The sequence below is a fragment of the Urocitellus parryii genome, chromosome 15 (assembly GCF_045843805.1).
Source record: "Urocitellus parryii isolate mUroPar1 chromosome 15, mUroPar1.hap1, whole genome shotgun sequence".
In the NCBI taxonomy this organism is placed as follows: Eukaryota; Metazoa; Chordata; class Mammalia; order Rodentia; family Sciuridae; genus Urocitellus; species Urocitellus parryii.
In genome coordinates, this window is record NC_135545.1 from 6,939,651 (window position 1) to 6,965,033 (window position 25,383).

At 53.0% G+C, this 25,383-nt stretch overlaps 2 protein-coding genes across 4 annotated transcripts in view; one reads left to right on the top strand and one right to left on the bottom strand.

The window, feature by feature from the left end:
- The first annotated feature begins 6,663 nt into the window (after positions 1-6,663).
- Fuz (fuzzy planar cell polarity protein) lies at positions 6,664-12,272 on the top strand. Of its 3 annotated transcripts, none has more exons than XM_026406329.1 (12): positions 6,664-6,950; positions 7,183-7,304; positions 7,547-7,631; positions 7,850-7,918; positions 8,134-8,238; positions 9,014-9,211; positions 9,299-9,394; positions 9,632-9,738; positions 9,812-9,876; positions 9,959-10,033; positions 10,950-11,221; positions 12,205-12,272. In XM_026406329.1, the coding sequence occupies exons 1-11, from the start codon at positions 6,678-6,680 to the stop codon at positions 11,165-11,167; spliced, it is 1,413 nt and encodes a 470-aa protein (XP_026262114.1). In that variant the 5' UTR covers positions 6,664-6,677; the 3' UTR covers positions 11,168-11,221; positions 12,205-12,272. The 3 variants fall into 3 exon arrangements, with proteins under 3 accessions (XP_026262114.1, XP_026262115.1, XP_077648965.1); XM_026406330.1 differs by having other exon boundaries at positions 12,186-12,256; XM_077792839.1 differs by lacking the exons at positions 9,632-9,738; positions 10,950-11,221; positions 12,205-12,272 and having other exon boundaries at positions 9,959-10,043.
- Ap2a1 (adaptor related protein complex 2 subunit alpha 1) overlaps positions 11,328-25,383 on the bottom strand; it is a 33,884-nt gene continuing 19,828 nt past the window's right edge. The window contains exons 5-24 of the mRNA XM_077792838.1: positions 24,278-24,407; positions 23,547-23,648; positions 21,674-21,782; positions 17,860-18,010; positions 17,301-17,469; positions 17,047-17,184; positions 16,698-16,880; positions 16,134-16,231; positions 15,582-15,813; positions 15,333-15,500; positions 15,081-15,244; positions 14,728-14,793; positions 14,342-14,398; positions 14,164-14,246; positions 13,969-14,059; positions 12,637-12,759; positions 12,427-12,543; positions 12,269-12,338; positions 11,972-12,106; positions 11,328-11,658 (exon numbers count right to left, since the gene is read on the bottom strand). Of these exons, the coding sequence (XP_077648964.1) occupies positions 11,581-11,658; positions 11,972-12,106; positions 12,269-12,338; positions 12,427-12,543; positions 12,637-12,759; positions 13,969-14,059; positions 14,164-14,246; positions 14,342-14,398; positions 14,728-14,793; positions 15,081-15,244; positions 15,333-15,500; positions 15,582-15,813; positions 16,134-16,231; positions 16,698-16,880; positions 17,047-17,184; positions 17,301-17,469; positions 17,860-18,010; positions 21,674-21,782; positions 23,547-23,648; positions 24,278-24,407 (2,464 nt within the window). The 3' untranslated portion in view covers positions 11,328-11,580. The remainder of the gene's footprint in view (positions 11,659-11,971; positions 12,107-12,268; positions 12,339-12,426; positions 12,544-12,636; positions 12,760-13,968; positions 14,060-14,163; positions 14,247-14,341; positions 14,399-14,727; positions 14,794-15,080; positions 15,245-15,332; positions 15,501-15,581; positions 15,814-16,133; positions 16,232-16,697; positions 16,881-17,046; positions 17,185-17,300; positions 17,470-17,859; positions 18,011-21,673; positions 21,783-23,546; positions 23,649-24,277; positions 24,408-25,383) is intronic.

A 25,383-nucleotide genomic window follows, 5' to 3' on the forward strand; every position in this document is an offset into this window, starting at 1 on the left:
CCTTAGTAATTTAGGGAGACCCTGTCACAAAACAAAAATGAAAATGTGTGAGTTGTAACTCACCACGCTCAATTCAAAATAATTTGCTCCGCAGCTGGGGCTGTAGCTCAGCGGTAGAGTGCTTACCTCGCACATGAGAGGCACTGAGTTCGACCCTCAGATGACATAAAAAATAAAATTAGCAGGTCTTGGTGGCATATGATGTAATTCCAGCGGCTGGGAAGGCTAAGGCAAAAGGATCATGAGTTACAAGCCATCAGCAAAAGTGAGGCACTAAGCAACTCAGTGAGACCCTGTCTCTAAATAAATGCAAAAAAATAGGGCTGGAGATTGGGGCTGGGGATGTGTCTCAAGTGGTAGCGGCTCGCCTGGCATGCTGCGGCCCGGGTTCGATCCTCAGCACCACATATAAACAAAGATGTTGTGTCCGCTGAAAACTAAAAAAATAAATATTAAAAAACTTTCTTTCTCTCTTTAAAAAAAAAAAAATAGGGCTGAGGATATCACTCCATGGCCGAGTGCCCTGAGTTCAATCCCCCATACCCAAAATCAAAGTAAATTAAATTAATAAACAAAGACATTGTGTGTCCGTCCATCAACAACTACAAAATATTTTTTTAAATAATTTGCTCCAGGGGCTGGGACTGTAGCTCAGCAGTAGAGCACTTGCCTTGCATGTGTAAGGTACTGGGTTCCATCCTCTGCACCACATAAAAATAAATAAATAAAGATATTGTACCAACTACAACTAAAAAAATTTTTAAATATAATAATTGCTCCAATACAGTTCAGCACTATATTTTAAGGCAAAAGTGTGCATTCCCTTCAAACACAGCAGCACTGAAACCACTGGAGTTTTGAGGTGAGACTAGATTCCCAACTTCACTAATTTCCTCTGGGTTCTTGTCTAAGAAATTTTGAAGAATAAAAGCCACAATCATGGAAGGGAAGAGTAAACAGAGCAGGATTTATTTAATTAGAAGAGACAGAATGCCTGCCAAGCTGGTGCAGGAGGGCACTGGATAGCAGAAAAACCCATTTTGGTGTGCCAGCTTAGGAATTGGCATAGGATTCTGGGTAGGGCATGGTGCAAATGTATGTAAAGTAGGAACTGAAAAGGTATTCAGGCTATTGCCTTCCGGTAACTTCCATCCAGTTTCACCCCCAGTTTCAGTTTTCCAGGGCTTTTGAAACAGGCCTGGTTGGTGCTGGTGAATATGTCTACAGGCTAGCCTCCGCATGGGAGGCTTGTGTTTGAATAAGACTGACCACTGATATATATATATAAATTTTTAGTTGTAGTTGGACACAATACCTTTATTTTTATTTATTTATTTTTATGTGGTGCTGAGGATTGAACTCAGGGCCTCACACATGTTAGGCAATCGCTCTTCCACTGAGCCACAACCCCAGCCCACCATCGATGTCCTTATTCAGCATCAAAGTATTTTGATATCAAAGCCGTATCACCACTTCTCCCATTTATTTTATCCATAATTCCTTTTGTCTTTCGTTTTCTTTGCAGAAACCTTTTAAAGAAAATTCCTAAAATCATGTAATTTTACCTCCACATGGTTGTCAGGCGTCTTTCAGAATTCAAGGACACTTTCTTATGTAACCACTGTGCCACTATCACCCATTAAGTTGGCAAAACCAGACCCAGTTGTAAAATTAAATTACAAGGGGCTAGGGATATGGCTCAAGCGGTAGCGCGCTCGCCTGGCATGCGTGGGGTCCGGGTTCGATCCTCAGCACCACATACCAACAAAGATGTTGTGTCCGCCAAAAACTAAAAAATTCTCTTTCTCTCTCTTTAAACAGTCTTAAAAAAAAAAATAAATTACAAGAACTTTATCTTGAGAAACCTAATTAACCTAATTAACTTTGGGTCCCCCCACCTTTTGGATTGTAAATAACTATCTCTAGGAGTCTTCCTACTCCTTTTTGAAATGTAAGCAGCCCTGTCTTGTGGCTCTGGAGAGATTTAGCAGGTGCCTGTGAAAAAAAAAAAGTGAGTTTCTCTTACTGCTTTTTGTTTTGTAAACAGGCTTCCCAATAGAAACCCCCAGGGAAGGCCTTCTGTCATGCAGACTAGAAATTATAGGGCACCAAATAGCGGTTAAGTATTGTTTGGAAAGTGGTGCGGATTTAGTTTGTTTTCCTCTGGGCCCACCAACATAAAATAAAGTTTGGAGTTCTTCTCTCCAAGTGCTGCTTCTCAACCAGTCTGTTGCCCGCAGCACTGTAACAAAAATATTTCTTAGTATCATCTAAGGCTAAGTCCATAATCAAATGTTCCCAACTATCTCTTTTTTTTTAAGAGAGAGAGAGAGAGAGAGAGAATTTCAATATTTATTTTTCAGTTTTCGGCGGACACAACATCTTTGTTGGTATGTGGTGCTGAGGATCGAACCCGGGCCTCACGGGCCTCACGCATGCCAGGCAGCCCGCTACCGCGTGAGCCACATCCCCAGCCCCCCAACTATCTCAAAATATCTTTGTTAGAACAAAGAGACCCACTGAATGCAAACTTCACAGATCATTTCAGCTTTTATTCAGGAAGGGGACTACACCTATGGGAATGGACCCACTTTCCTGGTGGAAAATGAGCCACTGAACAAAGGAAGGGACTGGACTTAAGTAGGTTTTCCTGAGAGGCGGTCATATCGGTTTTCTTGGTCACGCAGGAATTTGGGGTTTGTCCTACCAATCTTGAAAGATCAGTTTGAGCTGAGCGTTTAGGAATTTGAGCTCTTGGGTCAGGGGTTTGTGTTCAGCATCTGGAGAGGACTGGCTCCGAGGAAGGTCAATGCCCTTCAGAGGCTATCACTTGAGGTGTGATGAGACACCTCCTTCCTGCCTGCAGCTAGCACCAGGAAAGCATTTGTTCACAGTGTTCTTTTTCACTTTCTTTTCTCAGGCCACATTATCTTGGGGATTTTTCATTTTCTATATCTATTAGTCTTTTTATAATTGTTCTACTTGAATTAGTATCCAATTTTTTTGAGAATTTTTTAATATTTATTTTTTAGTTTTTTTTGGCGGACACAACATCTTTGTTTATACGTGGTGCTGAGGATCGAACCTGGAACCCACACATGCCAGGCGAGCACGCTACCACTTGAGCCACATCCCCAGCCCCTAGTATCCAAATTAACCAAAAATAAGATAAAATTAAAATTAAAATAATCAGGACTATTAATAAGAGACCACAGAAACCAAAGTCAATGGAGCTAGACACGCCCCCCCCCCCAAGTAATACAATAGGAATGGACCTGACCTGCTCCCCCTCCCCCACACACACACACCAAGTTTTCTCCCTTAACACAACCTGCTTTTCTGGGAATTAAACCCAGGGAAACTTTGCCACTGAGCTACTTTCCCAGCCCTCACCAAATTGCTGAAGCTGGCCTTGAATTTGTGATCCTCCTGCCTCAGCCTCCAGGCTCTGGGTGAGCTAATTGCTTATAATGCTAAGGGCTGCAAAAAAAGATTCCAAAGTGCTGGAAATCTTAGGTTCACATTGTGCAAAAGTGGCAGGGAAAATTGTCTTAATTATCTTGTGCCACGTAGCAGATTACTCCCAAGCTCAATGTGCAATACAATAACATTGTTTCAAGGTTTCTGTAGACCAGATGTCCAGCCATGGCTTATCTGGGTCCTGTGCTTCAGGGGTTCTTCCAGGCTGTAGCTGAAATGGTGGCCAGGGTTGCAATCAAACAGAACAAACCACATTCACTCACACAGTTGTTGGCAGAATTCAGTTCACAGGCTATTGGCCAGAGGCCAACCTTGATCTGAGTCTTGACTAAGCTGGTCACAACCCAGCAGCTTGCTGCATAACAGCAAAGGAGAGTGCATTCAAGCCAGACAGAAGGCGACTTTATAACCCACTCTCAAAAGCGACCTCCCATCACTTTTACCATATCCCATTTGTGAAAAATAGATTACATTTATTAAAAATCTGTTCACAAACAAGAAAAGAGGAGAGGGAGTGAATACCAGAGGGTGGACATCACTGCGATCCATTTTAGAAGCAGCTTACTGAAGACACAATCGCAAAACTCAGCCAACAGCAAGAAAATATCAAGAAGTCAGATGCAGGGACCCACCCATACAGTCCCAATTATTGAACGTCTCAAGTGTGAAATTCCATCTCAAAACAAAACAAAAGCCAGGCTAGGTGGTGCAGGCCTGTAATCCCAGAGGCTCAGGAAACTGAGGCATGAGGATCACAAGTTCAAAGCCAGCTTCTGCAATTTAGTAAGGCACTACGCAACTCAGTGAGACCCTGTCTCTAAATAAAATACAAAATAAGGCTGGAGATGTGGTTCAGTGGTTGAGTGCGCCTGAGTTCAATCCCCCCTTACCAAATCAAACAAACAAACAAAACAAAAAAATACATATTGGGCTGGGGATGCAGCTCAATGGTAGGGTGCTTGCCTTGCACATATGTGGCCCTAGATTCAATGTCCAGTATAGAAAAAATAATACACATACAAACACACACACACACACACACACACACACACACACATCTGTATTACTAAAAATGTAAAATTAGGAAGTGAAAAATAGCTTTAAAATTTTAAAAACAGGTCGGGCATGGTGGTGCACACTTGTAATTCCAGCAACTCAGAAGGCTGAGGCAGGAGGATTGCAAGTTTGAGGCCAGCCTTGGCAACTTTGTGAGACCCTGTCTCAAAATTAAAAATAATGGCTTGGACTATAACTCAGTCCCACTGGGCTCTATCCTTAGTGCCACATAAAAATAAATAAATAAAATAAAAGTAATTTTAAATATTAAAAAAAAATAAAAAGGAAACAAAATTGGGCCTATGGGGCTGGGGATGTGGCTCAAGTGGTAGCGCGCTCGCCTGGCATGCGTGCGGCCCGGGTTCGATTCTCAGCACCACATACCAACAAAGATGTTGTGTCCGCCGAGAACTAAAAAATAAATATTAAAAATTCTCTCTCTCTCTCTCTCTCTCTCTCTCTCTCTCTCTCTCTCTCTCCCTCCTCTCTCACTCTCTCTTTAAAAAAAAAAAATTGGGCCTATGGAAAGAAACATTTTATTTATTTATTTATAGCTGTAGTTGGTAGTTGGACACAATACATTTATTTATTTATTTATTTGTTTGTTTATTTATTTATTTATTTATATTTATGTGGTGCTGAGGGTCGAACCCAGGGATTCTCATGTGCTAGGCAAGCACTCTACCCCTGAGCCACAGCCCCAGCCTGGAAGGAAACATTTTATTTAGCAAACTATTTCTTGTAGAAGTTTGTTGCAATTTAATGTGCAGGATAAAGATCTTAACTTTTTATTCCTTAATAAAAATCAAATCCAGAATGAAAACAAAATATTTGTAAAGAAACAAATGTTGCTTATTGGTGCTTTCCTGTAATCCCAGTCACTCCGGAGATGGAGGCAGGAGGTTCACCAGTTCAAGGCCAGTGTCAGCAATTTTGCAAGACCCTCAGCAATTTAGTGAGACCCTATCTCAAAATAAAAAATAAAAAGAGCTGGGGATGTAGCTCAGTGTAGATTATCCCTGAGTTCAATTGCCAATACCATAAAAAGAAAAGAAACAAATTATTTAAAATTTATTGTATGTTTTCAATATGCTTGCATAAATAAAGGCAACTATTACCACAAAGAAAGAAACAAACTGGTGCTGGGGATATAACTCAGTTGTTAGAGTGCTTGCTTCGCATGCAGAAGGCCCTAGGTTCTAATCCCCAACACCACCAAAAAAAAAAAAAAAAAGAGAGAAGAATAAACTGCTAAGTCAATGGAGATTTAACATATCACTTTAAACACACACAGGAAAGAATCTACTATGTGTCAATAGAGGATTGTTCAAATCAATTTTTTACATCCATAAAATTGATTTTAAGACAAAAAACATGAAGCATACATAATTTTTGAAGAGAAAAGACATGAAAATGTTGGTATAATGATCACATTTGTGGAAACATGTATGCATTCTGTACATTTTTTGTTGTTTATTTTAGAGAAAGAATTTGGGAAGTAGCATTTTCTTATTTTACATTGTACACTGTCATATATAAATGTGTTATGAAAGTAATGTAATTTTGATGATTCGGGAGAATAAAGAATTCCCTTTTTCTATTAACAAAAACAACTATCTCCTTCGGTGGTTACTAGGCAACGCTTCCCGGACCAAACCACTTTCAAAAGTGTGTGGGGGTTTTTTTCGATATTGCCCGAAGGAGGGTGCTGGGACTTGGACAAGCAGCCATCTTTGAGCCGGGCTCGGCTGTTTTTCCTTTCACAATGGAAATTAGAGTGCATGGTGGTTACTAGGCAACAGCTTGCCCGGTCGCCATCTTTAAGTGGGGCACAATGTTTATCACCACGAAATGGAAATCCAGACGGAATGTGGTTGCTAGGCAACACCCTACCACCGTCGCCATCTTTGATCGGGGCAAGTTTTGTTTTAATTAGAATATAAGTTATTAGAGCCCGTAGGATAGTTGCTAGGCAACACTTTGGCACTATCACCATCTTCACGAAATCCACTTCATTCTTCTCGTTACATAAGTGAACAACCGCGTCAGGAAGAAAGTACAAAACTTTGCCATACAATTAGCCGTCATCTTTGTTGGGGGTAATGTGACTTCCGGCTGAGGCGGAAGAGGAGCTGAGTTGGATGGAAGGCGGGAATTCAGTCGTCTACTCATTAGCTTCCCATCTCGCCCTCTGGCGGCTCCGGACGGCAGGCCGACTTAGTGTGATTACCACCAAGCTCCCAGACCAGCACTGGGGGCCCCAGGGGGTGATCGCGCGCCACGCCGCCGGGGGGTGGGTCCAAATGGGAGAGGAGGGGACCGGCGGCTCCGTGCATCTGCTGTGCCTCGCGGCCTCCAGCGGGGTCCCCCTGTTCTGCAGGAGCAGCCGCGGCGGCGCCCCCTCCCGTCAGCAGGTGGGATTTAAATAGAAGGGGGTGAGGGTGTGTTAGACTCCAAATCTTCAAGGGAGAGGGTTTGGGGAAACTTCCGGTCTGAGTTCAGATATCCAAGGGGGACAATAAGCCTGGCTCCTGGAAGAGGGGCTACCGGGAGATATGGAAAGGGAGGGGCTCGGGAGCACAGACACTTGGGTATCTAGGAGGAGTCTTGGGGTGCTCTTGTCTAATGCCTCCAACTCTCCCCCAGCTCCCGTTCTCTGTCATTGGCTCCCTCAATGGAGTTCATATGTTCGGGCAGAATTTGGAGGTACAGCTGAGCTCTGCAAGGACCAAGGACACAACCGTGGTGTGGAAAAGCTTCCATGACAGGTCTTAGGAGGGAGCTTGGGGTGGGTACGGGCCTGGGTGATGACAGCCCATGTTGAAGAAGACCCCAGAGGCCTTGCGGCTGTTCCTCTGGCTGTGGGTCCTTGACAATCTAGTTACTCGTGGATACCTGACTGGCTGAGGGAGGATGTAACTAATATTCTAGGATCAAGGATCAGACTCTACCTATTGTCCTGTTTCCCAAGCCTGGACTCATTTTTCCTTCTCATCTTCGGTTCCCACAGCATCACCCTCATTGTTCTGTCATCTGAGGAGGGCACCTCGGAGCTGAAGCTGGAGAGACTACTCCAGATGGTATTCGGGGCCATGGTGAGAATCCCCAGTTCTCTTCTAAACCCAGAGCTTTGAGCTCTTAGCATCCTTCTCCCTCAGACCTCGAAGTCCAAGCTCCCAACTTCCTCCTTCCCCAGAACCCAGGAATTCTGGTCGTTAGTACCAGTTGTCTCTCAGACTGGGGAGTTCAGGTACTGACTCCTCTAGTAGGACTGTTGTCAAGGATTTCCTGCTCTCCTATGTGGTTCTTCTAGGTTCTTTTTGTGGGACTTGAAGAACTGACCAACATCCGCAACGTAGAGAGGCTGAAGAAGGAGTTGAGGGTGAGGCTATAGGACAGGATGGGAAGCTAAGTTGCCTATGTCCTGCCATTTGGGGACTACACTCCAGCAGCCTCTGGAGCAGCAAGACCCCATCGTTTTGGGGGCAACTTGGTTATCTGACCTTGGAGCTAGGCCCAGCATTGCCAGTTTTCTCTGGAGGAAGTAGCAGATCTGGGACCCACTTGGGTCCAGTTTCTCCCTTCTCCCTCTGCCAGGCCAGTTATCACCTCATCGACAGCTTCTTGGGGGACTCAGAACTCATCGGAGACCTGACCCAGTGTGTAGACTGCGTGATTCCTCCAGAGGGGCCTATCCTGCAGGTATTGGCAAGGCATGGAAACTCCTAAATCTGTCCCTGTGGCTCTGGTTCAGTTTCATCCTCTTTCCCTGGACCATTGTCCAAACTCCTATATTTCTGACCCTCAGTCCAGCCCCTGCTTGGCTCCGGAAGAATCTTTATGCACTGAAAATCAGCTCTGCCCCTTCCCTGCCCACAGCTCCTCCATGGCTTCCACTTGGGACAAGCTGCCAGCCCTTCAGCCTGGTTTTTAGGGCTTGTAGAATCTGGTACCTGCCAAGCTGTTACAAAATCCACAAACTATCTTTCCACCTGTCTCTCCAGCCCCACAAAATCCAACATCTTTCCAGCTTCCCAACCTTGGAACATGTTCTTCCTTCACTTGGTGAATTTCTATCTACCTTTCCCCAAATACTGCTTTTGTTCATTTACCTGGTGTGGCCACCTTCTAGCAGTGTGACTTTCCTCTGGTGACTTGACCTCTCTGAGCTTCAATAGTTCATTGATTGTGTCTACTTGGCCCATAATAGGAATCATCAGATGTTAGCTACTGCTGTTAAAAGCATCAGCTTCAGCATGCACAGGTCAGGCTGGTCAGTTTAAACAAGCCTCACAGTGTGAGTTGTGGATTGTGACTGCACAAGAAAGGTGAAGGAACTCAGAGAGGGTGAGACATAAGCTTGGCCACTCAGCAGTCTCTGAACAGTTATGTGGGCCTCCTTCCCCTCCTTGCACGTCGGGGGGTCACTGCTGCCCCTGCTCTTGACTCCTGACTTCCCGTCTGCCTCCCTTCCCAGGAAGCTCTCTCTGGGTTCGCTGAAGCCATGGGAATAGGCTTTGTCAGTCTGATGGTGTCAGGCCGGGTGGTGTCAGCGACAGAGGGATGGTGGCGGCTGGGGACACCGGAGGCCGTGCTGCTCCCCTGGTTGGTGGGATCCCTGCCACCACAGGCCGCTCGGGACTACCCAGTGTACCTGCCCCACGGGAGTCCCACGGTGAGTAGGCAGGACAGCAGGATCTGTGCCCTGGGGCAAGTGCGCCAGGGGTGGCCCCTAGAGCCCTCACCCTATCACCTGCTTCAGGTCCCGCATCGGCTCCTGACCCTCACGTTGCTACCGGGTTTGGAGCTGTGTCTGCTCTGCGGTCCGCGCCCGCCCCTCAGCCAGTTGGATCCTCAGGTGAATCAGGAGGCCGTTGAGGCTCCCCACCTGGTGACACTCTCTACCTGAGCCCCCTCCAGCGGCTTCTTCCCTCCGGGCCCGCCCTCTTCCCAGTGCTCACCAATCATTTTCGCCCTAGCTTTCCCACGCCCCCTTTCCCGGTCCCTGCCTCGCCCCTCAGGGTCGTCCTGCGCTCCTTTCCTCTTCTGTCGCCCCCCACCTGACCACGCCCCCGCCTGACCACGCCCCCTGCAGCTTCTGGAGCGCTGGTGGCAGCCAGTGTTGGACCCGCTGCGGGCCTGCCTGCCGCTGGGCCCCCGAGGGCTGCCCGACGGCTTCCCCCTGCACAAGGACATCCTCGGGTAGGGCTTGGCGGGGAGTGGGGTGGCGGTCCTCATTCCCTCTCTTCTGGCCCTGACATCTCCTTTCCCCCAGACTGCTGCTCCTCCACCTGGAACTGAAACGTTGCCTCTTTACCGTGGAGCCTTTGCGGGATAAAGGTGACCGAGGGAGGACGAGGGCTGATGGGGAGGGCGGGGGGCCCGGGAGGGGCCCCCCATCACCGGCTCTTCAACCCCTCAGGACCTTCTCCAGAACAGCGCAGGCGCCTCCTCCGCCATTTCTACGCCTTAGTCACGAGCACACACTTCCCGCCAGGTGAGAGGCGATGCTAGGGGACACTGGAGAGACGGAGGAAAACCCAGCCCTGCTGGCCGCGGTTCCCCTGGAGCAGAGCATTGACACAGGCAGAAGGGAGGGTGTGGAGCCTCCCTGGCTTCAGACTTTCTTGGCTAATCCTACTAGTTGATGATAATGACCACAAGGCCTTTTCTCTAGTCAGTATTTTTAAATGTAAGGACCCACTCTAGGTGAGGGTCACCTGTTCTGTCATTGTTCCCATGTTGAAGGGCAGGAGGTTGAAGCTCAGCTGGGAAGGGGCCAAGCCATGATTCAGACCCTAGTGGTCAGGCTCCCCTATCCACAGGCTGCGGACACTGCACACTACAGCTAAAAGCACAGCTTTGCCCAGTGTGGGGAGTGGGGCTTCTGCAGACTCGGGTTAGAAAGAAAAGGTCGTCATAGAATCCATGAGGCCCCAGAGAAGGAAGGGACCAGATGACAGTGTAGCCCTGAAGACCCAATTAACTTAGCACATCTGTGCAGGGTCATCTGAGGCTAGACCCCTTCTGAGCTCTACAGCGCCATCTCCCCCGTCAGCTGCTCCATGAAGCTCCAGCCTGGGTGTCACAACCTACTGTCTAGCTGTGGTATCACCTGCACGTTGCTATTTGTGTTACCAAGAGGACTGCCTAGTGCCACACACAGGATTCCTGGGAAAACAAGGACCAAGACTGGGCGGGAAGAGTGTGAGCAGAGGGAGGAAGCCACTGGCCCTCTTCAGGTTAAGGACAGCCAGCTGAGCTGGAAGGCCTGCTCTGGAAGGAGGCCCCAAAGCCTGCGCCGGGGAGTCCACGCAGACTCCAAACCTGGGCCTAGGGTGGGGAGTGGCTTTCAAGGTTAGCACCCTTGCTGAGTCCCACTGGTCGCCTCAGTTCTCCCTGTCCTTCCCCAGAGCCACTGGACAAGGTGGAGGATGATGTCAGCCGGGCCCAGCTGCCTCGAGCCTGCTACCTTGTGTTGGGTCCCGAGGAGCCAGGCACGGGCTTGCGACTGATAGCTCTGCAGCTGGGGCTGCGGCTGCTGCTGCTGCTGCTGGCTCCTCAGAGCCCCACCCATGGGCTGCGAAGCCTGGCCACCCACACACTGCACACCCTCAGCCCGCTCCTTTGAACCACCCAGGACGGACAGCCAGCAAAGACGGACAGCCAGCAAAGACGCAGGGCTGTTAGCGTCTCTCTGTTTATTCGCTCACAATAATACACAGCCCCTGGACGGGGAGGGGTTGGAGGGGCAACGGTGGGGAGGGGTGGGAGGGGAGGAGGCGCCCACTTCCCTGGCCCCTCTCCCCTCTGTGCTTGGGGGGGAAGGGAGGGAGGGGCTCCCCCTTGCCCCCCCAGAATGTAAACAGCAGCAGATGAACAAAAATAAAAATACAAAAGGCCGGAGGAAGGTCCCAGGCATCCCCCTACCCCTGGGGTCTTCCCTGTCGCCAGTGGAGGTCCCCTCACTGCCCCACCCACCACAGCTGCCTCAGTTCTAGGGCTGCCTGGTGATGGCCACATCCCCCGGGCGGGGTCCAGGGCTCAAAACTGCTGGGCCAGCAGCTCACACAGGTGGCGGGAGACAGGCTCCTTGCTGGTGCGCAGGGTCAGCCGATACATCTGGATGGGGACATTGGGGAAGGACTCAGAGGAAACAGAAGCCAGAGGGGAGAGAGCCCAGGAGAGGGTGACACAGGGAAGATGAGAAATGAGGGAAGGATAAAGGAACAAGAAAGGTGGGGAAGACATGGAGAGGCAGAAATCGGGTAAGGAAGAGCAGAGTGTGGAGGAAGATGGAGGAAGCAGGAACACAGGCCGGGTCAAAGAGGGGGATGGGATTAAAACAGCAAGGCTAAGGAGACTGGGGTACAGGATGCACCCAGACTGAGGGTACAGGTCAGCCTAGGAGTCAGCCCCCCTCAGCAAAACGCACCTGAGCCTGCGCATTGGGCTCCAGCCGCAGCAGACAGCCCACCTGCAGGGCTTTCGTCTGGATGATTCCAGCTCCCACAAAGTTCTCAGGGTTGGGGTCCACATTGTCCAGGAGAGCTGAGCCAAACCCCAGAAGCTGTGTGGGGGAGTGGCTGTCAGTGCCAGAGCTCTGCAAGCTCCCAACAACATCCCTGTCTCCCAAATCCTTGTTTAAGGGAACTGATCCCCGTACAGGTGGCAGAACAGGCTCAAGGAAGTCAAGCAGTCACTTTGCGGCAAACGCGTGCCCCCTCCTCACCTTGGCCTTGGTAACTTCCGCATCCATGGGGTGGTTGGCTTTGAAGATTTTCTGAGCCTCCTGCAGCGGGCTGGGAGGCGGGGGAGGCAGAGTCAGGGACCTGGCACCCCCCCAACGCGCCCCCAGCTAAGGCCAGCCGCTCTGCCCCTGCTGCTCACAGGCTCAGCTGCTTCCAGCGCTGGAAGAAGTCCTGGGCCGCCATCTCCGTGGGCTGGAAGAACTTGTTGATGGTCACCGGGAGCTTTAGGGTGAGGGACTGCGGGGCGCCACCATACCTGGCAGAAGAGGAAGGGCTCCGTCAGGCCCGGCACACTCACCCTGGAAGCCCTGCCTTCCTGGGAGCGCTGTGCCAGTGCCGAGCAACTCACCGGAAGCGAACCGACAGCAGGGGTGGCGTCAGGAAGTCCCGCAGACACTCGATGTTGAGCACTTGCTGCACCTGCGCTCCGCCGTCCACCTGCGCGGCCACGCGCTTGGTCTGCACAGCCAGCTGTGTCCCCCAAAGGTCAAGGAAGCCAGGGGTACTGGTGGGATGCCCTAAGGGGATCTTGGCCACAACCCTGGATTTCTGGCCTTTGAGGAGCCCCGAAGGCAAGAACCAGCTCCTAGGCAGAAGCCTTGGAGCCACCTAGCTGCCTCTCTGGACTGGAGGCCTTTATTGTGGCTCTATTACTGGCTGGGACGTGGGGACCCGCGCTGACTCCCTGCTCTCACCAGTTGGTGACTGTGGGCAAACTACTTAATCTCTCTTGTCCTCATCTGCAAGATGGACATGTGTACAATGTCCTCAGGAGTCACTGAGAAAATTTTTCTCAAGTATTTGTCTGTTACACACAGATGGTGGCCATTAGTGTGGTCACTGTGTCATTCACACCTGCCATCATGTCATCTACCCACCTACAAGGCCGGGTCACAGCACTCCCACCCTAACCCATATGCTGCACAGAGCTGCCCCCAGATTAATGAAGCACAAAACTGAAAAGGTGGGCTGGGGATGTGGCTCAAGCGGTAGCGCGCTCGCCTGGCATGCGTGCGGCCCTGGTTCGATCCCCAGCACCACATACAGACAAAGATGCTGTGTCCGCCGAGAACTAAAAAATAAATATTAAAAATTCTCTCTCTCTCCTCTCTCACTCTCTCTTAAAAAAAAAAAAAAACTGAAAACGTGCTCTGAGTTTAGGGGTCTAGCCCCTCTAATTTCACAGAAGGGGGAGAAGACTGGCACCGCCAGACACGCTTCCAGAGTGTTTCAACTGCTCTGATCTTCCAGAGCAGCCCTATGAGAAGGAAGAGGAAGACCTATGCCTTCAGATGGGTTAGGAAGGCTAGGAGAGGCAAAGTGACTCGGCCCAAGTTCCACAGAGAAGTCCCTGCGGGGGGACCTAGAGCCAGCTGTGGCTCCAAGTGCTGGAGGCACTGGCAGTGCAGGCATGAAGCCTGACACAGGACCACATCAGGGCATGGGAGGCCTCATAGGGACAAAATAAGGACGAGGGCAGCTGCAATTCTGAAAGTCATGTCTCCTGCACATCATTCATTATCATCTGTCCCTGGGGGAAGAGATCCAGAAGCCCAACTTACAGATGATGACACCAAATCTCAAGAGATGTAACCACATGCCCAAGGTCTCACAGTACTAGGGCTAAACAAGTCTGGACGTCGGTCTCTCGGTTTCCTAGTGGGCCAGGCCTGACAGGATATGAGTCTGGAGGTCTCCCGGGTGGACAACGGTGGGCGAGAAGTTTTGGAACTGCACTGAGGTCTTGTTGCCATAGAAGAGATACATGCGGCCTGGGGTGGGTGGGGAAGCGGGGCTCCATCTGAGTTCTGACCTCATCCCTGGCACCAGCCAAGTTCTCCCACCAACCCTTTCCCTATAGGGCAGTGGAACATACCCAGGTTCTGCCGGAACTCAGACTTGACTCCAATCTGCAGTAGCTGGTTCTCAAACAGGACCCCGTTATTCTTGCACACAAACCTGGACGGGATGGTGGGGAGTTTAGGATGGCAGGGTGCCTGGCCTGGACTCCCCACTTGTCCCTGTCACCCTTGCCCACCTCTCCTGGGACTCACTTATTCAGCAGTTCATCAGCTTCGGGGATGGGAGGGCCGATGTCCTCAGGACCTGGGCTGGGGATGGGGAAAGGAGTGAGACATGAAGGAAATTGGGGGGCTGGAGGAAGAGGGTACAAGACACAAGCCCGAGAAGGTCAGAACCCCAGAATTCACATGCCCAGCCTCTCCAAAGAACCTCAGAGAACTCTAGAATCAGACCAGCAGCTGCCACCAATGCAAATGGGACCCTGGCAAATGCCTGCGCCCCACCAGGGGGCCTCAAGTTTCACTTTCCTCCAATCCCTGCCTCCGCTGATCATCAGAAACCCCTTGACCAGAGTGCCCAGTCCCCAACCCACCCTGGGACCACCAGAGTCTGCCCCCACCCGGAGTCCACCCCTTACTCAGCAGCTGGAGCTGGGTCGGCCAGCAAAGCCATGGGGCTCTCAGGGGCAGGCGGCTCCAGCTCGCTGGGCCATCCAATCCCAGAGCAGACAGAGAAGACAGGTGCGGCAGGCAGCCAATCCCAGAGAGGCAGCAAAAGGGTCAAGAGAGAGAGAAAGGGAGAGGGAAGGAGAAAAGGAAGAGCAGACTAAGAAATGGTGATGGGAAAGAGAACACAGGGTGGCCAGAGGGAGGCAGCATGGGGCTGGCAAAGGCATCAGGGACAGAGGAGTGTGGGGAGGGGCTGAGCAGAAACGGGGCAGAAGCCGAGGGGCCAGCCCTGGGAGGGGAGAGGGGAGACAGGCAGCAGTACCTGAGGAAGGCCTGCTCAGGGGTGGGCCCCAGGCTGGGCTGGGCAGTCGGGCCATCAGAGAAGACGTCCACCAGGAGGTTCCCAGCACCTGCAGGAGCTGGGGGTGCCGCTGGGGGAGGGGCTGCCCGCAGCCCCAGGAGGTCGGCAGAGGGCGAAGGCGTGGACTGTAAGAGGTGGGGGTGAAGCTGAGCCCAGGCGGCCACTGCAGGACCCAGCCCCAGCCAAGCATGTGGGCCTCTCTGTGGGGCTCACCACGGTACTGGGCGTGGGCTCCACACCCCCATTGATGTCATTGCTGCTGGCGTCCCTTCGGCCATCATCCAGAGCGCTGCCGGCCCCTGGCCCCTTCTTGCGCTTCAGCTTGGCCAGGATGGAGGACTCGCGCTCAGGGAAGGGTGGCATCTCCTCCAGCACTGTGGCCTGCGGGGGGGATGGGCGGGTCAGGCAGGGGCCCTCAGTCCTAAGAAGAGGGAGGACCCGTGGAGGTGGGCAGACGCTGACCAGGACGTCCGTGCTGGCCACCGAACTGAGGGTGAGGTACTCCACGGCGCGCTGCTGCAGCTCCACGTCGGCGTTGCGCAGCTGGGAGCCGGCTCTCAGCACGCCCTGGATGGTGGCCTTGGTCTCGGGGAAGAGGTTGATGAACTTGATGTAGGTGGACAGCAGCAGGGCTCGTGTGGCCACGCTGCACAGGTGGAACTTGGAGTGGAGCAGGGAGAACTGCACTGGGGGGCTGAGCAAGGGGCTGGGTCAGCAGCAGCTGGGCACCACCACCCTGCACAAACCCCTCAGGAGCTGCCTCCCCCGGGAGCCCTCTCCAGGACCACGGGCTGGCCCAAGGGGCAGACACTCCCCAGGCCAGCGGTCACTGCATCATCCTGTCCCAGACTCCTGGGACTTGGGTTCTCTCTTACCGGGTCAGGCGGTTGGAGTGAAAGGCCAAGGGAATTCCTGGCGACCCATCATTATCAGCCCTGAGACTCCTAGAGGTTCCCCAAGCTCTGGACCCCTCAGAAGCTCAGGTGTTCACCCCCCAGCCTGAGGCTCCCTCACCTGGAGCGGGGGTCTCCAGCAATTAGGTTCCCAAACTCCCCGAGGATGTAGCCACCAACCTTCACCATATTCTCATGACAGGCTGGGGCCTGGAGGGCCTGGGGGGAGGAGGCCAAGATAAGAAGGAGAGGGTCAGTGGCTTTGTGCACTGCATGCACCAGGCACAGGACTAGGCCCCGCGTGCTGTTAACAGGTGGAACCTTTGTAACACAGGTGGGACTACAGATAGGGCGACAGGCACAGAAAGGTTAAGGACTGGCCCATGCTTACACAGGGAGGAAAATGGGGCAGCACTGGGCCTCCTTCCCTGGGCACAGGAAATGGAAACTACCAAGACCCATGGATGGAACACTACATGCTGGGCAGCCACAACCATGCCCTGTGGACTCTCTATCAGGCTCAAGAAGCCACAGGTCCTGTGCCTTGGGTAGTCCAGAGGGGCAAAGGCACGGAGCTGGGGGCACAGTGCAGGGGCAGCAGCAGGATGTTGGCCTGGGTCCCACAGCCCAGCTGTCCTTGTTCAGCATCTGTCCTGACATGGGGGTCGCAGTGAAGGATGCTGACCTCAAAAACAGTCTTGGCGGCGTAGCCCTGGACGTCGTCACGATTGGTGACAATCTGCAGCACACGGTACCACACCTCCTCACTCACATAGTCACCAGCAATGCGGATGAGGTTGAGGATGGTGTCCACGTACCAGCTGTAGTCCACCGCATACTTCTCAGCCAGGATGGCCACCTTCAGTACCTGCCACAGGAAGGGAGCAGGAGAGGCTTTTGGTTGACCAGGCGGGAGCAGCTTGGACTCACCTGGGTCTTGGCTCACCACTGTCCTCATCTGGAGACCCAGGAGTCTAGGTCCCGGGCCTTCTCTCTGACCCAGAAGTCCAGGCTCCAGTCCACTTCAGACTCACAATCTCTTCGCGGATGGCGTAGTCAGCCGTCTCCAGGTACCGCAGCATCTCTGACACAATCTGCTTGGCGTTGCTCCGGTCACACATGGCATACAGGAGGTCGGCTGCCCGCTGCCGAACACTGACATCCCGCTCCGTCTGAGGGAAGACAGCAGGGTCAGGCTGGGTTCTAAGCTCCCTTGGGGCACAGCGCTGGCCACTCAAGGGCCACTGAGGTGGGTCAAGGGCCCAGGGCAGGCTTTGCAAGGCCAAACCTTGAGAGCATTGATGACCGTGTCGATGTGGGTCTTGACAGCCTCGTGGGAGAACTCGGAGCTGGCCAGTGTGCACATGCTCTCCAGGGCCAGGTAGCGCAGGTTGGTCTCTCGATGCTGCAGGAACTGGCCCAGCTGGTTGCAGGCCCGCACCAGGAGGTTGGGCTCGCTGGCATCGCAGGCAGAGCATGAGGGAGGATTGGCAGGGGAGGAACGGAGATGGGACGTGAGGCAGAAGTCGTGGATTCTAGGCCTCACTGCTCCCCCAGGATCCAGGTCTTAACTTCTGCCCACCCCTACATCCTGGTCCTGACCTTCCTAGGGACCCTGATGAGTCCAAATAAAGGCCAACAGCAATTCTGCCTCCTAGGCAGAGCCCCAGCATAAATTCTGTGGGGTAACATTTGATACCTCCATCCTTGTCTTACCAGGTTCCAGCCCTCCTCCCTTAGGCCCAGGGGTCCAGGCCCAGCCTCCCCCCTCAGACCCAGAGTCCAGGCCCAGCCTCCTCCCTCGGACCCAGGGTCCAGGCCTCCAGTCTCAGCAGCCCGGTGGACACCTGTCATAGTGGATGATGAGGCTGATGGTCTCAAAGAGGATGGCATTCTTGGCATTGGAGTGCTGCACCTTCTTGGACTTGGGAGGCTCCTGGGCCTTGTTGAGCACGGTCTCTAGACATTCCACCAGCCGTCCCTTCACAGCCGCATCCTCTGGGAAACAGGGGACACACCACACAAAGCTGGTCCTCCTAGTGAGGCAGCAGCCCTGCCATTGCTCTCCTCTTCAGGGGAAGAGCTCAGGCTGTTCTGAGCCTGGGGATCCCTGCAGCTCCAGGCCAGGGCCTTTGCTTCCTCAACACTTCTCAAGTCTCCAGCCCAGCAGGGGAAGGGACAGAAGGCACCCCTGGGACAGAGAATCCATCTCTAGACTTGAGATCAAGCTCTCAGCCCCTCTGCCATGACTCCACTGGGCAAGAGGCTCCACCCCTGCGAGCCTTACTTTTCCCTTGTGCAGCCCGGTGCTCATTAGAATTCTCCCGGGACTAAGAAAGCACTCCCAACCCTAGAGCTTCCCAAGGATCATCTGCGTGCCCAGCAGAAAGCACTGGCCCTCAGCCGCTGGCCTAGAAGACCATGGTGTGCATGCCCAGGCTGTGCTCCTCTCCGGGGGCTAGGAGTTCAACAGTGGGAAAGTGCCCCAGTGCCCCAGAGCTCCCCCTCTGCTGAGACTGAGGGATGCCAGCCAGAAGCCCACAGGAACTCCAGTCACTGATATATCCTGACATGTGATGTGCTCTCAAGTGCACAGAATCACTGTCCGGTGTTCTAGCAAAAACATCAGCCCCAAATCTATTGGGAAATTTACAGAACAGCTAAAAGTCACCCAAAGGCCAATTGGCCAAATGTAAAATGTGGGACACAGAGGGACACAATTGTCCTGGTTTCTCCCAAAAGGGGTCTGTGTGGCAGTGGGGATTAAGAGTAAAAGAAAAGTGGTAGCCAGGCACAACGAGCGGCACAGGCCTGTAATCCCAGCAGCTGGGGAGGCCGAGACAGGAGGATTGCAAGTTCAAAGCCAGCCTCAGCAAAGGCAAGGCATTAAGCAACTCAGTGAGCCTGTCTCTAAATATTAAAGTCCAAAATAGGGCTGGAGATGTGGCTCAGTGATTGAGTGCCCCTGAATAAAATCCCCAGTATCAAAACAAACAAACAAACAAAAAACCCACCCAGGGTCTCACAAATGCTAGGCAAGTAAGTACAGGGAAGTATTCTATCACTGCGCAACATTCTCCAGCCCATTTTACTTCTTTCTTTCTTTCTGTATTTATTTATTTTTGTGATGCTGGAAATTGAACCCAGGGCCTTGAACTCTCAAGGCAAGCACTTTACCAATTGAGCTATATCCCCCTCCTTCCCTCCCTCCCTCCCTCCCTCCCTCCCTCCTTCCTTCCTTCCTTCCTCCTTCCTTCCTTTCTCTCTCTCTCTCTCTCTCTCTCTCTCTCTCTTTCTTTCTTTCCTTATTTTTTTGGTACTGGGAGTTGAACTCAGGGGCACTCAATCACTGAGCCACATCCCCAGCCCTTTTTTGTATTTTATTTAGAGACAGGGCCTCACTGAGTTGCTTAGTGCCTTCCTTTCTGCTAAGGCTAGCTTTAAACTCATGATCCTCCTGCCTCAGCCTCCTGAGTGGCTGAGATTACAGATGTGTGCCACCGCTCCCAGGTACTTCTTTATTTTGAGACAGGTTCTTGCTAAGTTGCTAAGGCCAGCCTCAAACTGGCAATCCTCCTGCCTGAGCCTCCCCAGTAGCCAGGATTGTAGGCATGCGCCACAGACCTGGCTTTTGCAAATCTATTTTCACAGTCGTTTGGCAAGTGTGTGTCTTAGAGCAAAGAGGGGTACAAACAGAGCAGTGCTCTAATGGCCACTGAATCTGGATGGCTGTGCTTGGTGTTTGTGACACTGTTCTCCGAAGCTATCTTTAAGTTCAAAAAGTTTTCATAATAGTAAGGACAAAAGTTAATGTTATGCAATAAATTAGGCAACTCTTTCAGGTAAAAAGTGGGAAATAATACTCAAATTCAACCTTAGGCCTTGATAAGATTCTGCTTTACATCAACTCTGAAAGACATTATGGGGAAAATTAAGTAAACAGTAGAGAATCAGCCTGACGTGTGACAACAGACTTGTAGCTGTGACTGAAAATGCCCACATAGTTTTAACAAATATGTAACAAAACATTTAAAGATAAAACTGTTATTTATTTATGCTTTTTTTTTGGTACTGGGGATTGAACTCAGGGGCACTCGACCACTGAGCCACATCCCCAGCCTATTTTGTATTTTAATATTTAGAGACAGGCTCACTGAGTTGCTTAGTGCCTCGCCTTTGCTGAGGCTGGCTTTGAACTCACCATCCTCCTGTCTCAGCCTCCCAAGCCACTGGGATCACAGGTGTGTACCACCACACCTGGCTATTTCTACTTTTTTTTTAATATTTATTTTTTAGTTGTAGTTGGATACAATACCTTTACTTAATTTATTTATTTTTATGTGCTGCTGAGGGTTGAACCCTGGGCCTCACATGTGCTAGGTGAGTGCTCTACCGCTGAGCCCAACCCCAGCCCCCTATTTCTACTTTTAAGTATTTCAGAAAAATAATTTTTTTCCAGTGCTGGGGATGAAACCTGGGGCCTCAAACATGCTTGGCAAGAGCTCTCTCCCCATTCAGAACAAAACAGAACAGAACCAGATGTAGAGACACAGCAAAATATGAAGTCTGTGTAATGGGATTTTTTCTCTTGGGAAACTTTTCATAACACATTGGAAATAAACTGCAGGTAGCCCAGTGCCACCTGGTGGAAGAGTTGGCACCGGATGGGATTCCTCCAGCCCCATGTAGGGGCAGGGCCACGTGTGCAATTCCTGGAACACAGAGAAGGCAGGAGACCCCAGACAATATTTATCACTGGCCTCACTGCTGGGAAGGGCCTTTGGTGTCACCTGCATCATATGTTCAGTTAGTGACTAACACACACATACACAGGGACGCACATGGACACAGGTGTGCATGTACACAGGTATTCACACACACATGTAGACAGACGTGTGCACACACAATACAGATGCTGATGTGCTCACACCCAGTCATGCACACGCAGGCACGGGCAGATACACACGGGTGCCTCGTGCACACCTGGCCGTGGAGACTGCACACAGCAGCCCTGGCCTGCAGCAGGTGCTGGGCACCAGCTGACTCAAGGGAACTTGTTCTGTGACACCGCCTGTGTGCAAGCACCTCAGCACAGGGTCCCCCCACACTGCCTCTCGAGGCCACGTGGCTGAGGCACTGAAAGCTTGGAGGAGCCTGGCCAGGGGTCCAGGGAGGGGTCAGACTCTGCCTGGGATGGCCACGTATTACCACCAGGCCTCAGTCTCCCTGTTTATATAACATGGACTCTTCTCCCAGACAAGTATTCCTCACAGCTCTACTGGGGAGGTGTGGAGGAGCCCTGCCCAGCACCTGGCTCACTGCCAGGAGTTCCATACAGGACAGCTGTCATGGCTGTGGGCAGTGGGAGAAGGTCCCCCCTACCAGAGGTGAAAACCTCAACAGACCAGCCAGGAACTGTCCTCTGACCCAGTTGTGCGACCCTGGGCCAGGAGCCCTCTAACCCTTGGTCTCCTCCCGTGTAGAACAGGCCTGCTAACAGCCCCTGGCCGCGGCGCTGTAGGGAGCCCAGCCAGGGCAGGAAGCACTGGGGTCTGAGCCGCCCCTCACCCCTGCAGCAGCACAAGAGCTAGAGGTGTCCACCCAGCTCAAGAGAAAGCCCGGGCAGCATTCCAAGCCATGGACAGCAGGCCGCAGTGTTACCTGGAGGAGGGTAGCACTGCAGCAGCCGCAGGAGCTTCACGGACAGCCAGGGCGCGGGCACAAAGTAGTAGGTGTAGTCCTGGAGGTCGGTGGAGGCTGAAGAGACGATCTGCAGGGAGGAGGCCAGGGGTGGGCACAGGCCGGGGTGGGGGTTAGTGATGGGGCTGTCAGCACCGTGCTCTGGGGCAAGTGCCGCCCTCCAGGGGATGCTGAAGGAGCAAAGGTTCTACTGAGTCCCTTGAGCACATGCTAAGACAGTGGGACAGGGACCGCCCAGGCTGTCTGATTTTTCCAAGCAATGCTGGCTCCAGGGGGACAGAAGTCTCTGCTGGTTTCCTTCTGTGACAGTCCCCAGGCTCAGGCATCTCACTCTTGACTCTGAGACTCCCCTGCCCAGAACTCCTCTACTAGTGCCCGTGCCACCTGGCACTACTCAGGGACCATAACTGGGTCCCACACTTCCCTGGGTTCCTGGGCTTGACACAGGGGCAGGATGGAGGAGGCTGGAGGAAGGGCGCAGGGAATGGGTGAAACATCAGACCCTGTGACTTTTTCCTCATGGCGAACTCCTACTCGACCCTGAAAACCCTGTCTCCGGGAAGCACTCTCACAGTGCTCTGAGCCACCCCTATGACAGCATGTGCCCCATCCCGTCTCTGACTTGTGTCTCTCACAGGGGCCTGGCACAGATGTGTGGTGAATGAATGAAAGAAACAGGAGCAGAACGAATGAGTGGTCTGCATCCTTTGCTCAAAAATCCAGCCTTGCTGGGCCTGGTGGCGCATCCCTGTAATCCCAGTGGCTCAGGAGGCTGAGGTAGGAGGATCACAAGTTCTAGACAAGCCTCAGCAACTTAGAGAGGCCTTAAGCAACTCAGTGAGACCCTTTCTCAAAAAATATAAAAAAAGGCTGGGGATGTGGCTGAGGGGTTATGTACCCCTGGTTCAATCCCCATAAAAAAAAAGGGGGGGGGCGTTTGTAGCTCAGTGGTAGAGCGCTCACCTCACATGTGCAAGGCCCTGGGTTCGATCCTCAGCACTACATAAAAACAAACAAATAAAATAAGGGTATTGTGTCCAACTACAACTAAAAAATAAAAATAAATATTAAAAAAAAAAAAATCCAGGCCTCCGCCTATGGGCACAGGGAATAGTTTTTTTAGGAATCACTCATATACTTCAAGCATCAATTCAGAACTACCTCCCCCGGGAAGCCCTCCTGGGCTCCTCAGCAGGTTACGTGCCTCCACCGGGCACCTCCAATACCCTGAGCTCCCTCCATGATGATACAGAGCACCCCTTATGCACAGTCTGACTGAGTCACCTCCCCTGCCACACGCCCTTCTCCCAGCAGGACAGGGAGCTCTTCGAGGTCTGACAGTCTGACTCATACATGTCCCTGATGTCACGCCACAAAGAACCAGGCACATAGGAGGCCTTGGGGTCCTTCAAGGACAGAAGCAAAGGTGGTGAGAGGGACAGGAGAGGCACAAGGGAAAAGCAGCATAGTCAGCAGAGGCAGAAGAGGAGGCAAGGAGCGGAGGAGGGGGGGTAGGGGCAGGGGAGGGGAGGCGGGGGGCATCAGGTGGGCGGCTCTCGCTTGGCAGGCCCCATTCTGGGTGCTTCGTCTACAGCAGCTGTGCTAGGAGGCAGCACTGCTATTCCCACTGAACCTATGGGGCAACCAGGCCCAGAGAGGCAACCACTTTGCCCAGCACCACAGAGCCAAGAAGTGGCCACACTGGTCTGAACCCAGATCAGGGCCTAAAACTGTGACCACAGACAGGGCTGGGCTGCCTCTCAGGGAGGAAGGGAACCAGAGGGCTGTCGGAGGCCCCGGACCCCTCTGCAGCCAGCACGGAGCCCACACCTACCCGGCTCAGGCGAGACACCGCCAGGGAGACACAGGTCTTGAAGTCGTCAGGGTTCTTCTTGCAGAGGCAGGTGATGAGGCTGACAGCGGCTGTGACCACGCCCTGTGGACGGGGAGGGGGCCGGTTGGGATCTGGGGAGGGTCCCCCCAGGCTGGGGCCCTGCGGAGGACCTAAGGGCAGAGGCTCCACAGCAGGGAGGGAGGGTGTGACAGGAGGATGTGAGGCAGTGGGGTCTGCACACGTCATTATGTGGGGTTTTCTACAGGGGGATAAGGAGGCTATGGGGCCTCAGGAACCGCGGCCCACACAGACCTCAGTGTCCGGGTGCCCCTGGGAAGGTCCCCGACATCTCTGTGAGGAGCCTGGAGGGCTGGAGACCAGGGAGGGGCTGGGAGCCCTGGGGTGGTGAGGAGTGGGGTCTCTGCAGGTAGGGCTTGCTGGGGGTCTCTGGGAGTCGGAAACAGGCTGACATTTCCTGAGGGGTTGGGTCAGGGATGGGTGTTGGGTGACAGGGTCATAGGACATGATCCCTGGGTAGCCAGGGGATGTTGGGATGGAGGTGAGAGGGTTTCTGGACAGGTGGGTGGGTAGTGCATACTAGGGACACCAGATCAGGGTCTCCAGTCCCTGGGTGATATCAGGGAAGAGGAGGGGGCTCAGGCATCCAGGTGGGCTGGGGCTTCAGGGCAGCTGGGAGGGGCCGGGTCTTGGGGCAGTAGCCAGGGCCTCACCATGTGCTGGTCATTGAGCAAGTGTACCACACGGGCCGTCCACTCGCCCATGGGCACCAGGTCAGGCGAGGCCTTGTAGAGCCGCAGCAGACACAGGGCCGCACTCTGCTTCACGCTGTCCATGCTGTCCCTGTGGGGACACAGCACAGGGCAGGTGGGGGAGCGGTCAGTGCAACCTGGCTCCCCACATTCCTCCTCTCCTGCTCCTCCCCTGAGGCTGCCGATGGCCAGCAAGGGATGCAGGAAGTCAGGCGGACAGGGATCCAACCTGCGCTGCCCTAACAGGGACTCAGTTTCTCCATCTGCAAAGTGGCTGCTCCTCAGTAACCTCCTAGGTCCCTGCCAGGACTAAGCAAAGTGCCCAGCCTGGCGCTGCGCCTTCTTCCATCCACCACACCTCCAAAGCACCTCCCAAGACACAGGCACTGCTGCAGGCCCGGTGGACAGTGGGGCCACCTCAGTGCACGTCTGTCCTCCTAAGACTTCCCTCCAGCGGGTGGCCCACTGCACCTGGACACAGAAGAGGTGGGCGGCATTCGGGGTGTGCACAGCACAGAGGCAAGTGGGAGCACGAGGCACAGGGATGATTTTGGAGGAGCCTCTCTGCTCCGACAACAGAGGTACAGAAAACCAAGTCAGGGAGGAAAGACAGAAAAACATCTGCAGTGCACCGGGGCGCGGCTGTGCTCCCAGCAGCTCAGGAGGCTGAGCGGGGAGGACCACAGTGCTGGGCCAGCCTGAGCAACTTATCGAAATAAGAGGCTAAAAGGGCCGGGGGGGGGGCATAGCTCAGTGGGAGATTGCCCCTGGTTCAGTCCCACGAGGGTGGGCGGAGGGCTGTGTGGGGGGAGAAGCAGGAAGGGCCAGAGGCTGCAGCCCAGTGAGCGATGGAGGGAGCGCTAAAGACCCCAGACAGGTGACGAGGGAGCTGCTGGGGGTGGTGAGCGAGAAGCAGTGGGATCCCAGCCTGACAGCAGCCAGTCACCGCATGGCCCTTCCGACATGGGGGGCGCTACCCTGTGCGGAAGAACTTGTTATTTCATCTTCTCGATAAACTAAGAAATAAGTACTATTATCGAGCGTGGATCCCCAGATCTGCCATTTGC

What these genes read in the sequence shown, in the direction of transcription:
- Fuz (XM_026406329.1), top strand. Translation starts at nt 6,678, where the DNA reads ATGGAAGGCGGGAATTCAGTCGTCTACTCATTAGCTTCCCATCTCGCC. An exon ending in AGATGGTATTCGGGGCCATG is followed by an intron (nt 7,632 to 7,849) that starts GTGAGAATCCCC and finishes TGGTTCTTCTAG; the next exon opens with GTTCTTTTTGTGGGACTTGA. An exon ending in GGCTGAAGAAGGAGTTGAGG is followed by an intron (nt 7,919 to 8,133) that starts GTGAGGCTATAG and finishes TCCCTCTGCCAG; the next exon opens with GCCAGTTATCACCTCATCGA.